This window comes from Nomascus leucogenys, chromosome X, assembly GCF_006542625.1.
Source record: "Nomascus leucogenys isolate Asia chromosome X, Asia_NLE_v1, whole genome shotgun sequence".
In the NCBI taxonomy this organism is placed as follows: Eukaryota; Metazoa; Chordata; class Mammalia; order Primates; family Hylobatidae; genus Nomascus; species Nomascus leucogenys.
The window spans coordinates 105,710,358-105,723,038 of record NC_044406.1 but is presented as its reverse complement, the minus strand read 5'-3'; the positions used below and the strand labels follow the sequence as shown (position 1 = coordinate 105,723,038).

General features: G+C 46.2%; 1 protein-coding gene across 1 annotated transcript in view; it reads right to left on the bottom strand.

The window, feature by feature from the left end:
- The window catches only part of SLC25A43 (solute carrier family 25 member 43), a 48,724-nt gene that overhangs the window by 33,495 nt on the left and 2,548 nt on the right, over positions 1-12,681 (bottom strand). The window contains exons 2-3 of the mRNA XM_030807468.1: positions 7,174-7,415; positions 3,241-3,413 (exon numbers count right to left, since the gene is read on the bottom strand). Coding sequence (XP_030663328.1) covers positions 3,241-3,413; positions 7,174-7,415 — 415 coding nt within the window. The remainder of the gene's footprint in view (positions 1-3,240; positions 3,414-7,173; positions 7,416-12,681) is intronic.

The window sequence follows — 12,681 nt, the reverse complement described above, 5'->3', positions numbered from 1 at the left end:
TTTTTAGTAGAGACGGGGTTTCGCCATGTTGGCCAGGCTGGTCTCGAACTCCTGACCTCAGGTGATCCACCCACCTCGGCCCCCCAAAGTGCTGGGGTTACAGCCGTGAGCCACCACACCTAGCCTAAGGATACTAATTTTTATATACGGTGTGAACACAATTTTGTAAAAGAAATAACCTTATATATCTTTATATGTGTGTGAGTGTGTATATGTATATATATGAAGATCCATAGAAAGGAAACTATTAATCATTATAATCCATGGGTGTTGGGCTATGGGTAATTTATTTTCCTTTTTGCACTTTTCTGTATCTCCCAAATTTTCTACAACCTATGTGTATTACTTTTTTTTCATTGTGGTCAAATATACATAAAATGAACCATTTTAACCATTTTAAAGTATATGTGCATTACTTTTTTTTTTCTTTGAGACAGGGTCTCTCTCTGTCACCCAGGCTGGAATGCGGTGGCAGGATTACAGCTCACTGTGACCTCGACCTCTTGGGCCCAAGTAATCCTCCTGCTTCAGTCTCCCAAGTAGCTGGGACCACAGGTACACACCACCATGCCCAGGTAATTTTTTATTTTTAGTGGAGACAAGGTCTTGCTATGTTGCTAAGGCTGGTCTCAAACTACTGGGCTCAAGTGATCCTCCCATCTTGGCCTTCCAAATGTGCATTATTTTTAAAATTAGAAGTACTTAAAAAAAAAGATAAGCATGCACTAAGCAGACTTTACATTTAAGCAGAAAAGCAAAGTCAGAAACAAACAAACAAAAAAGTAATAGATATAATTAGATAAAATTCTACAAATATATACAACAAAGCACCACCACCAACAACACATAAACAGCACTAGAAGCCAAATGTTGGCCAGGCGTGGTGGCTCACGCCTGTAATCCCAGCACTTTGGGAGGCTGAGGCGGGTGGATCTTCTGAGCTCAGGAGTTCGAGACCAGCCTGGTCAACATATAGTGAAACCCCATCTCTACCAAAAATACAAAAATTAGCTGGGTGTAGTGGCACATGCCTATAGTCTCAGCTCTTGGGAAGCTGAGGCAGAAGAATCATTTGAACCCAGGAGGAGGAGGTTGCAGTGAGCTGAGATGGTGCCACTGCACTCCAGCCTGGGTGTCAGAGTGAGATTCTGTCTTTCAAAAAAAAAAAAAAAAAAAAAAAACGCCAAATGTCAAACTGGGAAAAATATGTGAAATGTATGACAAAGGGTTAATATCTTTAATATATAAAGACTTCTTACCAACGAATAGAAACATTTTGCACCTATACTACCGTTATAATGATGTGACAATTATCTGTTTGGACAAGGACAGGAAAGGAATGCAACCCAGACAGATGAAGTTTCAGGGAGTGGAGTGGCATTGTTGAGTGTAATCATAGTGTGTATTTGTCTGAAGGCAGCTTTGATAAGCACCTTCAGGCTGTTTAGTGCTGAGGTAAGCGATGGCCCAGGGCAGCCGGGACTACTACAGAGGGAAAGCGGGAGCAGGGAGGGGCATTGAGCAAGTGAGGACAAATTAGAGTCACGGGGGAAAACCAAACTTGGCTGGGGCTGCTCATTTAAACTTGGATTCAGCTGACCCCAAATGAATATCTATAGAGTTCTTCAAGAATATATTGCTTGTATAAATCAGGGTTTGCCCAGAAGAGGCCATGGAGACAAGCTAGGAAGTAGAATTTTTAAAAAAAATTTTTATTTTTAGTTCTGTGGTACATGTGCAGGATGTGCAGGTTTGTTACATAGGTGAACATGTGCCATGGTGGTTTGCTGCACCTATCAACCCATCACCTGGGTATTAAGTCCAGCATGCATTAGCTATTTTTGAATTTTAAGGGCCTGAGCAGGGCTAGGAGAAGATACAGCACCTCAGCCCTGCTAGGATTCTGGGCCTGCCCCCACTGCACAGATATAACTGTTACCCACCCAACCTTATTTGAACTAGTCTGATTTTTCTTTGATCAAAATTGGCTTATTCTAGGCTAAGTCAATTACTCACTTTGGAACTTCTGATTCTAGGATTTTGCCTCAGTGGTCTCACTAAGATGCCGCCTCTTTTTTTTTTGAGACAGAGTTTTGCTCTTGTTGCCCAGGCTGGGGTGCAATGGTGCAATCTTGGCTCACTGCAACCTCCGCCTCCCGGGTTCAAGTGATTCTCCTGCCTTAGCCTCTCGAGTAGCTGGGATTACAGGCATGTGCCACCACACCCAGCTAATTTTGTATTTTTAGTAGAGACAGGGTTTCTCCATGTTGGTCAGGCTGGTCTCAAACTCCCAACCTCAGGTGATCCGCCCGCCTCGGCCTCCCAAAGTGCTGGGATTATAGGCATGAGCCACCGCGCCCGGCCCGATGCCGCCACATTTTAAATGCAGCTCCTTCCTCAGTGAGGGAGTCAGGGATGCTGGACCCTTGTTAGCTATAGTTCCTAGCTTATGTTGGTCCTATCCAGTCTGCTTCACTGAGGTAAGGCACAGTGAGGAAACCAAGAGTGGCATCCTTGCTATGGAGGCAGCAAGGACAGGGAGCATTAGCAGGCTGCATTTCATATTCTACTCTCTGCTGGTCTTGGAGGAAGGAGAGCCACAAGTGATATAATCAGGAAGCCAGGAAAGAAAAGAGAAGCCTCATCTGGAGGCTTCTTTTTTTTTTCTTTCTTTCTTATTTTTCTTTCTTTTTTATTTTTTTTTCTTTTTTTGAGACACAGTCTTTCTGTGTCGGCCAGGCTGGAGTGCAGTGGCGCTATCTCAACTCACTGCAACCTCTGCCTCTCAAGTTCAAGTGATCCTCCTGCCTCAGCCTTCTGAGTGGCTGGGATTACAGGCGCCTGCCACCACGCCCAGCTAATTTTTGTATGTTTAGTAGAGGTGGGGTTTCACCATGTTGGCCAGGCTGGTCTTGGACACCTGACCTCAAGTGATCCACCCGCCTCCGCCCTCCCAAAGTGCTGGGATTACAGGTGTGAATCACCGCGCCTAGCCTGGAGGCTTCTTACAAGACCAAAAAACAGAGGATGGGAATGAGGAGGCAGCCTGGGCTCAAGCCAACAGCTCTGAGGTTAGCAGCAGAAATGCCACAGAGTGGGGGTTTACACAGTATTTGTGTGAGCAGTCGGAAGCTCCTTGGAAACCTGGCATCACTTGGGGTCAGTGTTCTTTGCTGTTATTACCCGACCACAAACACTGCAAAGCATTCCACCCCCCACCCCACTCTGATAACTCCTCACCTGCATCTTTCTCTTCACAGTCTCAAAGGGAAAGGAGAGGGTCTGGGTCACTGCAGCAGCCAGACAGACATTAGCAAAGTTCTGTGGGAGAGAGAACTGATCTCGGGGTCCATTCCAGATTTTCTCCAGGTTCATGTAAACAAGAAGGGAGCCAGCAGAGAACGGGAGAGCACCTGCGAAACAAGGCCAGGGAGAAGCTGCTGCTGTCTTGGGAAAACACTGGCTTGAGAACATAAATTCCTGGGGAGATTCCGGGGAAAGAAAACAGGAGGGGCTCTGGGGTTGCTAAAATCCCTCCAACCCAAGGAGCATGAGGGAACTTTCTTGAGTGACGATAATGTGCTATATTTTGGTAGGGATTGTGTCATTTGTCAAAATGCACCAAATGGTTCACTAAAGGTTTGTCCACTTTACTGGATGTAAATTGTACTTTAAAAAAGAACCATACAGCTGGGCGTGGTGGCTCATGCCTGTAATCCCAGCACTTTGGGAGGCCAAGGCGGGCGGATCACCTGAGGTCAGGAGTTTGAGACCAGCCTGGCCAACATGGTGAAACCCCATCTCTACTAAAAATACAAAAAGTAACTGGGTGTGGTGTTGGGCACCTGTAATCCCAGCTACTTGGGAGACTGAGACAGGAGAATCACTTGAATCCAGGAGGCAGAGGTTGCAGTTAGCTGAGATTGCACCACGGCACCCCAGCATGGGCGACAAGAGAGAAACTCCATCTCAAAAAAAAGAACCATACACAAATATTGAACTCTAGTTAATGACACACATGTTGAAGGGTTTAGGGGTGAAGTGTACTGATATTTGCAAGTTAAGGTGGACTGGCTGAGCACAGTAACTCAGGCCTGTAATCCCAGCACTTTGGGAGGCTGAGGTGGGCGGATCACTTGGAGTCAGGAGTTCGAGACCAGCCTGACCTCGTCTCTACTAAACTCCATCTCTAAGAAAACGGAAACTCCATCTCTACTAAAAATACAAAAAGTAACTGGGTGTGGTGGTGCGTGCCTGTAATCTCAGCTACTTGGGAGGCTGAGGCACAAGAATCGCTTGAACCTGGGAGGCAGAGGTTGCAGTGAGCCGAGATTGCACCACTGTACTCCAGCCTGGGTGACAGAGCAAGATTCTGTCTCAAAAAATAAATAAATAAGTAAATAAATAAATAAATAAAATAAAAATGGACTGATGAATAGCTGGAGGGATGAATAGCAAAATGTTAATTGTAGCATCTAGATGGTCCATGGATATATACTCTATATTTCTTTTAATTTTTCTAGAGGTTTGAAACTTTTTTTTAATGTTTGGGGAAAAAAATCACTCAAGTAAAAAAAGCCAGTGGGCAGCACCTCATTATGTTTTGGAGGACAGGAGGGACTGATCTCTAGCTGAGAAGGAAACATTCTATGAAAACTGGAAAGTGAGAGACTCTCGGTGGTGAGGGAGGTCACCTGACCTCACCTTTGGGAATGACATGGTCATATCATGGCCCAGTGGGCACCCTACACTGTGTGGCTTCCTCACCTTTCTAAGAACTGAGATGGTGAGTAAGTAATATAGTAGGTGGCACTTTCACAAACTTCCAGAAACTTTAGGAGCTATCTTTAGTTTACAGAGGGACCAAATTTCTCCCTCAAAATGAAATTTAAAATAGGGGATAATACAAGTGAAATTGCTTATCTTTAGAAAAACGTAATGTTTATTTAATTGGCTCACCAACCTTCCATTTACCTTCATTCAGAAAACGTCTGGAAAACTTAGGTTATGTGCCAGGCCCTATGGCAGGCGCTGGGAATCGAAAGAGGAGCAGGCTAATTTCTGGAGATGCTCATCGTCGAGGAGAGAGACAGCCAGGGCAAAGTAAGTATAACACCCCTGATGTGTGCCACAACAGGGGGGCTATATGAAATGCATTAGGTACACAGGGATCAAAGGGGTTAATTTTGCCTGGGGGAGTCAGGAGGGACTTGATGAAAGAGAGAACTTTTGAACTGGGTCTTGAGGAATGAGTAGGAGTTCATCAGACTTTGACAGAGTGGAAAGGCAAAGGGAACAGCATGTATAAAGGGAGTGGTATTTCCAAGAAATCCAAGTTTTTCTGAATGGCTGGAGCATGAATGCAGGTGGAGGTGTGGCAGGAGATGAGGTAGGACAGACTGGCAGGGGCCAGGTCTGAAGGATCTGGAATGTTCTAAGGAATTTGGGCTTTCTCCTGTAGCTCAGGAGTCGCTGAATACTTTTAAGGAGAGCAGTGAAATGAGGGCCGTGAAACGATGAAATTGCACGTGGAGAGATCGCCTCAGCCGGGCAGCGATGCACGGGGAAGACTGGGGCAGGAGAGACCAAGAGTGGAAGCAGGTAGGAGCCGGAGTCTGTGGGAGACCCTGAGAGTCTGAGTCGTAAGGATCTGTGGGAAAGAGGATGAGTCAAATTGACCGGACTTGGTGGTTCAAGTTGGGGGTGGAGTGAGAGGAGAAGTTGAAGAGATCCCTAGGCTTTTTTTCTGGCTCAGGCCATGGGGTGAAAGGAAGGTAGTCTCATTCATTAGGGAATACAGGAGGAAGAGCTAGTTTGACCAATGAGGACATCAGGGTTAATCTTGAATTTGATGTGCCTAGGGAGCATGGAGGTGAAGGTGTCCAGCAGCAGGGACTCATACTACCATTGGGAATTGGTGTCAGTCAGGGGCTAACAGAGGGCTCTGGAGTTCTATTGCTAGTTTCTCCTGCTTTCTATGTGGACTTGGGCAAGTCACTTAGCTTCCTGAAGTATCTATCTCCTCATCTGTAAAATAAGGCCTCATGAGAAAGTGCATGCAATGCATTTGGCACAGTACCCAGCACATGGTAAGTACTTCCCCCCAAAAGTTGGCCATTGTTACTAAAGGGGTAGAGAATGAGGGTCACAGAATACACTGACGCTTGTTTAAGCCACTAGCATAGATGAGGCCACCTAGGGAGGGTTTGGAGGATGAGAAGCAAGCTAAAGCGGGGGGTAAAAAGAAAGCTAAGGAAGGAGCCCAGGGGAAGAGCAACATGTAGGGGCTGGCAGTGTCAGATGACCCATCTGGATAAGTCAGATAAGAAAGAGCTGCCAGAGAGATGGGAAGACATCCAGGACTTGGAGGGGTCCTGGAAGCCAAGTTTCCAGAAGAAGGGGTGGTCAACCTTATCAAATGCTGCAACCAAGCTCAGATAAAGGGCAAAAGTCTACTGGATTTTGCAATTGGGCCATAAATGTGTAGCTCTGACAAAGGTTACAAAGACCCCAGGAGACACAGTTGCTACCCTAGTTGCCCTCATGGCATATCAATGTGTATGTACACTGAATACTCCTTCTGCAGTCAGATGGAGAGTGGTTGAAATTGCATTCTTGGCCGGGCGCGGTGGCTCACGCTTGTAATCCCAGCACTTTGGGAGGCCGAGGCGGGCGGATCATGAGGTCAGGAGATCGAGACCACAGTGAAACCCCGTCTCTACTAAAAATACAAAAAATTAGCCGGGCGAGGTGGCGGGTGCCTGTAGTCCCAGCTACTCGGAGAGGCTGAGGCAGGAGAATGGCGTGAACCTGGGAGGCGGAGCTTGCAGTGAGCCGAGATCGCGCCACTGCACTCCAGCCTGGGTGACAGAGCGAGACTCCGTCTCAAAAAAAAAAAAAAAAAAAAAAAAAAAAAGAAATTGCATTCTTACCCGTTTGCTGAGTCACCTCCACTTTCTGTCCTACTCCTCTCCCGGGGATGTAACTGGCCAAAGTTTAGGAGTGGAGTGTATGGCTATGGAATAGAATGAAGCTAATTGGCTCTATGTACGTTAAATCCATATAACCTTGATCTCAGTAAAACTGATTTAGTGGCTCACAAAGGTATACAATACATTTGTAATTTCAGAGAACATAGTCTTTTCTTGGACAAGGTGAAAAGGTCCATCTTACCTACAATGGTGAGGGAAACCCCTCGATAAAGGGCAAGGAACCCTTCCTGTTGGTAAATAGTAGAAAAAGCATGGAGGAGCCCCCTGTACGATGGTTCCAGCATGTTCTGCATGATCAACCGGGTTTTGATGAGGTCTGTAGGATATGTTACAATGGTGGAAACCATGCCTGCGAGACTCCCAGCTATGATGGAGCTCCACTGGGAAATGTGGCCCAGGTCATCTGTGAACAGCACAACAAACCTGGGAGAAAATAGGGGGAAAGGCCAGAGGAATCAGCTATGGATTGTGCTAGAGTTCTCTCCACTAGTTCTTGAAATATTTTCCAGCATTTCAAAGTACTTTACAAAGTGAAAAGTTACTATAGTACTATATAAGCATTCATGAATAACACATTTACATTTTTCTATATTTATATGATGCTAGTTGGCTATAAGAGATGCCTAACTTTCTTAATTTACATCTATCCCAAGTCCTTCCCACTTAAAGCATTTTCTACTTTTATCTACATAATTGTCAACCCTGGCTTGCCTGTGGGGTGTAAATGCACAGAAGTACCTGGCAAATACCAACTGGAATGCAGTCTTTCAGTTCTGTTGAAACTTAAAAGGAAAAAAATTCCTTGAAATGATAACTTTGAGCATCTCAGTAATTGCATTTTTTTTTTTTTTTTTGAGGCAGAGTCTCACTTTGTTGCCCAGGCTGGAGTGCAGTGGCACGATCTCGACTCACTGCAACTTCCGTTCCCCAGGTTCAAGCAATTCTCATGCCTCAGCCTCACAAGTAGCTGGGACAACAGGCACACACCACCATGCCCAGCGAATTTTTGTAGTTTTAGTAAAGACGGAGTTTCACCATGTTGGCCAGACTGGTCTCGAACTCCTGACCTCAGGTGATCCGCCCCGCTCAGCCTCCCAAAGTGCTGGGATTACAGGCGTGAGCCACCACATCCCGCCCAGAACTGGGCACTTTGAGAGGCCCAGGCAGGCGGATCGCTTGAGGTCAGAAGTTTGAGACCAGTCTGGCCAACATGGGGAAACCCCATCTCTACTAAAAAATCCAAAAAAAATTAGCCAGGCATGGTGGCCTGTGCCTGTAATCCCAGCTACTCGGGAGGCTGAGGCAGGGGAATTGCTTGAACCAGGGAGGTGAAGGTTGCAGTGAGCCGAGATGGTGCCACTGCACTCCAGCCTGGGCAACAGAGCAAGACTCATCTAAAAAAAAAAAAGAGAGAGATAAAATACTTTTATTCTAGCCCAGTTCTGTTCACTTACCTTTGATTCCAAACTCTCCCTATCCTTCTCCCTCTCTCCCTAGCCCCACTCTCTGGTAGAAAAAAAAATTTTTTTTTTTTGGGACAGGGTCTCTGTCGCCCAGGCAGAAGTACAGTGGCATGATCTGGGCTCACTGCAACGTCCACCTCCCAGGCTCAAGAGATCCTCCCACCTCAGCCTCCTGAGTAGCTGGAACTACAGATGTGCGCCACCATGCCTGGCTAATTTTTTTTTTTTTTTTGTAGAGATAGGGTTTCACCATGTTGGCTAGCCTGGTCTCAAACTCCTGGGCTCAAGTGATCTGCCCGCCTCAGCCTCTCAAAGTGCCAGGATTACAGGTGTGAGCCACTGTGCCCGGCCTATCTTTTTAAAATGAGAGCATCCCCAGTTCCTTAGCCTTCAAACCTCCAGTGAAGAGGTGCATTTCCTGTTCTTTCAGTTGCCCACGGGCCAGGGGCTGCTGCATGAGAAATAAGAGTGGGCATTCAGGTGAAACCATTTAAGGGGTTCTAGGCCAGCTCTTTTGCTTTCAAGTAAACACTCACTGATTAAAAACATCTCCTTCAAGCTGTAGGAGTCTTGAGTTCATTTTGTAAACCTACTTTAGCCACATTAACTAAAACAGTCATTTGAGTTAATCAGCTGCTTTTAAACATACAGAGAAGTAAAGGTGATGTGGTGCTATGAGACATACATTGGTTTTCACCCATGGTTCCTGGCTCCTAACTTCCCTAGTCCTTGTTATAATGTTGGGGCACTTTAGGTCTCAGGAAACAGAATCTTTCTCTCCTTGACCTTCTCCTGCCCTCCTTTTACCTGCCCAAGAAGGGACTCTAATCTGATTGTGGGTTAAAAGATCCTCATTCCAGAGAGGGTCCTGCCCCATACCCTAGAGCAAACTTGTCCAACCCACAGCCCACAGGCCGCATGTGGTCCGGGATGGCTTTGAATGTGGCCCAACACCGATTTGCAAACTTTCTTAAAACATTATGAGATTTTTTGCGATTTTTTTTTTTTTAGCTCATCAGCTATTGTTAGTGTTAGTGTATTTTATGTGTGGCCCGACAATTCTTCTTCCAGTGTGACCCAGGGAAACCAAAAGATTGGACACCTCTGCCCTAGAGAAAGGAATGCCGCACAGAGGCCAAGAAAAGTCTGAACAGACAGGCCTTGCTAGGTTTAGATCATGTGCTTTTTGTCCAATCACATTTCTACATGGTTGTCAATCATGCCTCTGTAACAAAGCTTCCATAAAAACCCGAGAGGACAGGGTTTAGGAAGCTTCTGGATGGCTGAATATGTGGAGGTTCCTGAAGGGTGGTGTGCCCAGGGAGGGCACGGAAGCTCCATGCCCCTTGCCCCTTACCTCACCCTGCGCATCTCTTCTCTGTATCCTTTGTGATATCCTCTGTAGTTAACTGGTAAACATTAACTATTTCCCTGAGTTCTGTGAGCTGCACTAGCAAATTAATCAAATCCAAAGAGGGGGTCGTGGGAACCCCAACTTGAAGATGGTTAGTAAGAAGTTCTGGAGGCCTGGCTAGGCATGGCGGCTCACGCCTGTAACCCCAGCACTTTTGGAGGCCGAGGCGGGCAGATCACTTGAGGTCAGGAGTTCGAGACCAGCCTGGCCAACATGGCGAAACCTTGTCTTTACTAAAAAAATTACAAAAATTAGCTGGGCATGGTGGCGGGCGCCTGTAATTCCAGTTACTCAGGAGGCTGAGGCAGCAGAATAGTTTGAATCCGGGAGGCAGAGGTTGTAGTGAGCCGAGATCACGCACTGCACTCCAGCCCGGGTCACAGAGCGAGACTCAGTCTTAAAAAAAAAAAAAAAAAAGTTCTGGAGGCCTGGACTTGTGACTAGTGTCTGGTTGGGGGCCATTCTTGGGGACCAAACCCTTAACCTGTGGCTTGGTCCGACATTATGTCCAGGTAGACAGTGTCAGAACTTAATCAGAGGACACCTAGTTGGTGTCCATTTATCAGAGTGTGGGGAAAACCCCACACACATTTGGTCACAGAAGTCTTCTATGTTGAGGGTTGTTGTTGTGGTGTGAGAGCAGAGGAAAAACCAAGTTTGACAGAGGTTTTTCTCAAACAGGTGGCATTCACCAACAGACCATCTGCCTCAGTTGTACTGCCTGCCTGCCCACTTCCTCGTTCCTCCCTCTTCTATACCCTGGCCAGTCAAGTTGGAGGGGGACCTCAGGAAGGACAGGGGAAACAGAGGAAGTAGAAATTTTTGACTGGGACTGGGCGTGGTGGCTCACTGTAATCCCAGCACTTTGGAAGGCCAAGGCAGGTGGATCACGAGGTCAGGAGTTTGAGACCAGCCTGGCCAACGTAGTGAAACCCCGTCTCTACTAAAGATACAAAAATTAGCCAGGCGTGGTGGCATGCACCTGTAATCCCAGCTACTTGGGAGGCTGAGGCAGGAGAATCACTTGAACCTGGGAGGCGGAGGTTGCAGTGAGCCGAGATTGCATCACTGCACTCCAATTTGGGCGACAGAGCGATACTTCTTCCAAAAAAAAAAAAAAAAGAAATTTTTGACTGGAGGGGCGGTCTGCAGCAAGCTGGAATCACCTAGAAGGTGGAGTTTGAAATGCCCAAAGAAACACCATTCATTCTCCTTGTCCCACTCTTATTCCCCATCCCACTTGGTCACTTCTAGGGCATAGTTAATTCACTACCCATTTATTGAAGATCTACAATGTATTAGACCCTGTGTTAGTCCTAAGCATAGAGCCTAAGGGAGTTCAACACTTCTGACAAGGAAATGACTGGTAGGGGCAAGCGGAGAGGAAACAGGCCCTTAATTCACTGAATGACTTGATGAACTAGGAAGAGGAGCCGTATTTTATATCAGTTTCTTTTATAGAGTCTCAATATCAAATATACACAGTTAAAAAGAAGAACCATAGGAAGTCCTTTTTTCGCAGACTTCTCCCATCTGATACAGAGATAAGTCCTACCAATTGTTCCCCTTAGAATCTCAGAGTCAGGGCAGGCAACCCTGGTAATCCACCAATGACGTCATCCCGGTCCGTGCATCTTAAACTTTTGATTTGCTAGGGCGGCACTGTTCCCTTTTCTGTTCCTCCTCCCACCCCCACACATACATGCACAGAAGCTTTTTCCAGTGAGACTGGATACACTGGTGAATTGCAGCAACCCCTTCCTTTCAGCCAGCACAGATACAACACACCCTGGAGATGTGTAATTAGAACTGCCAATACTTCAACCTAACAGGTTAGCAGCCAATGCAGCCAAACATAAGCTCATGAAGTGCTTATTCAATAAAGAAATAGTGTTGGTTACGAACAATTTCAGAGCTGCAGGGACCCAAACTAATGTTTATTAGATAAGATAGACAAGTGGTTGTGAAGTTCCGGGGGCGGGGGGGTCTTCTATTTGATACATCTGAAAGCCACCCATTACAATAACCTAGCTCCCAATAGACTACTGAGTGGACTCTTGATCGTAAATCCAACTAAGCAGATATTTCTGCTGTGCAATGGTAGACAGAGACCTGAACTAAGGAGCCAGAAGACTTGGCTTCAAGTTCCAGCTCTTCCATTAATTGTGTTTGTGGACAAGTCACTTAACTACCCCATTCCCTGAACATTCTGGATGTTTATGTTTTGTTCAAACCTATGATCACAGGCCTCCAGCCAACTGTTTTGCAAATTCATGGTCAGAAAAGAGTAGAAATGAATCAATATAATGATGAATCAAGAGTATCATGTTGATGTAGGAAGGACGGCATCGTGATTAATCAACCACTTTGCTTTCCAACTATGCCTTGCCATTCACCAAAATACTTCCTTTTAGTTTTCAGAAAGAAAATAATCCTGTAGGGGAAAAAAAAATTCCTAGCAAACCTAGCCCAGGTAAGTCTCTGTTCTCGTTCTCCCACACATCTCCTCCTCTCTGCTCCCATGGTCACCTATTGCCAGTGCCCTCAGCTGCTATGTGGACTAGTGCAACAGGCTCCTGACTGGCCCTGCTGTCTCCACTCTTCCTCCTCTCTAGTCATCTTACTCTGCCACGATGTGACGATGATTTCCATTGAATTGCTTTAATCACAACACGCCTCCCCCCACTCCCCGCAAAAACCTCCCACAGCTACCCTTGGATGCCAAGTCAAGTCCAAATCCCTTAATCCAACCCTCTAATATCTCATTCCAACCTGCTTTTCTGGTTGGATTTCCTGTTGTGCTGCTTGCCTT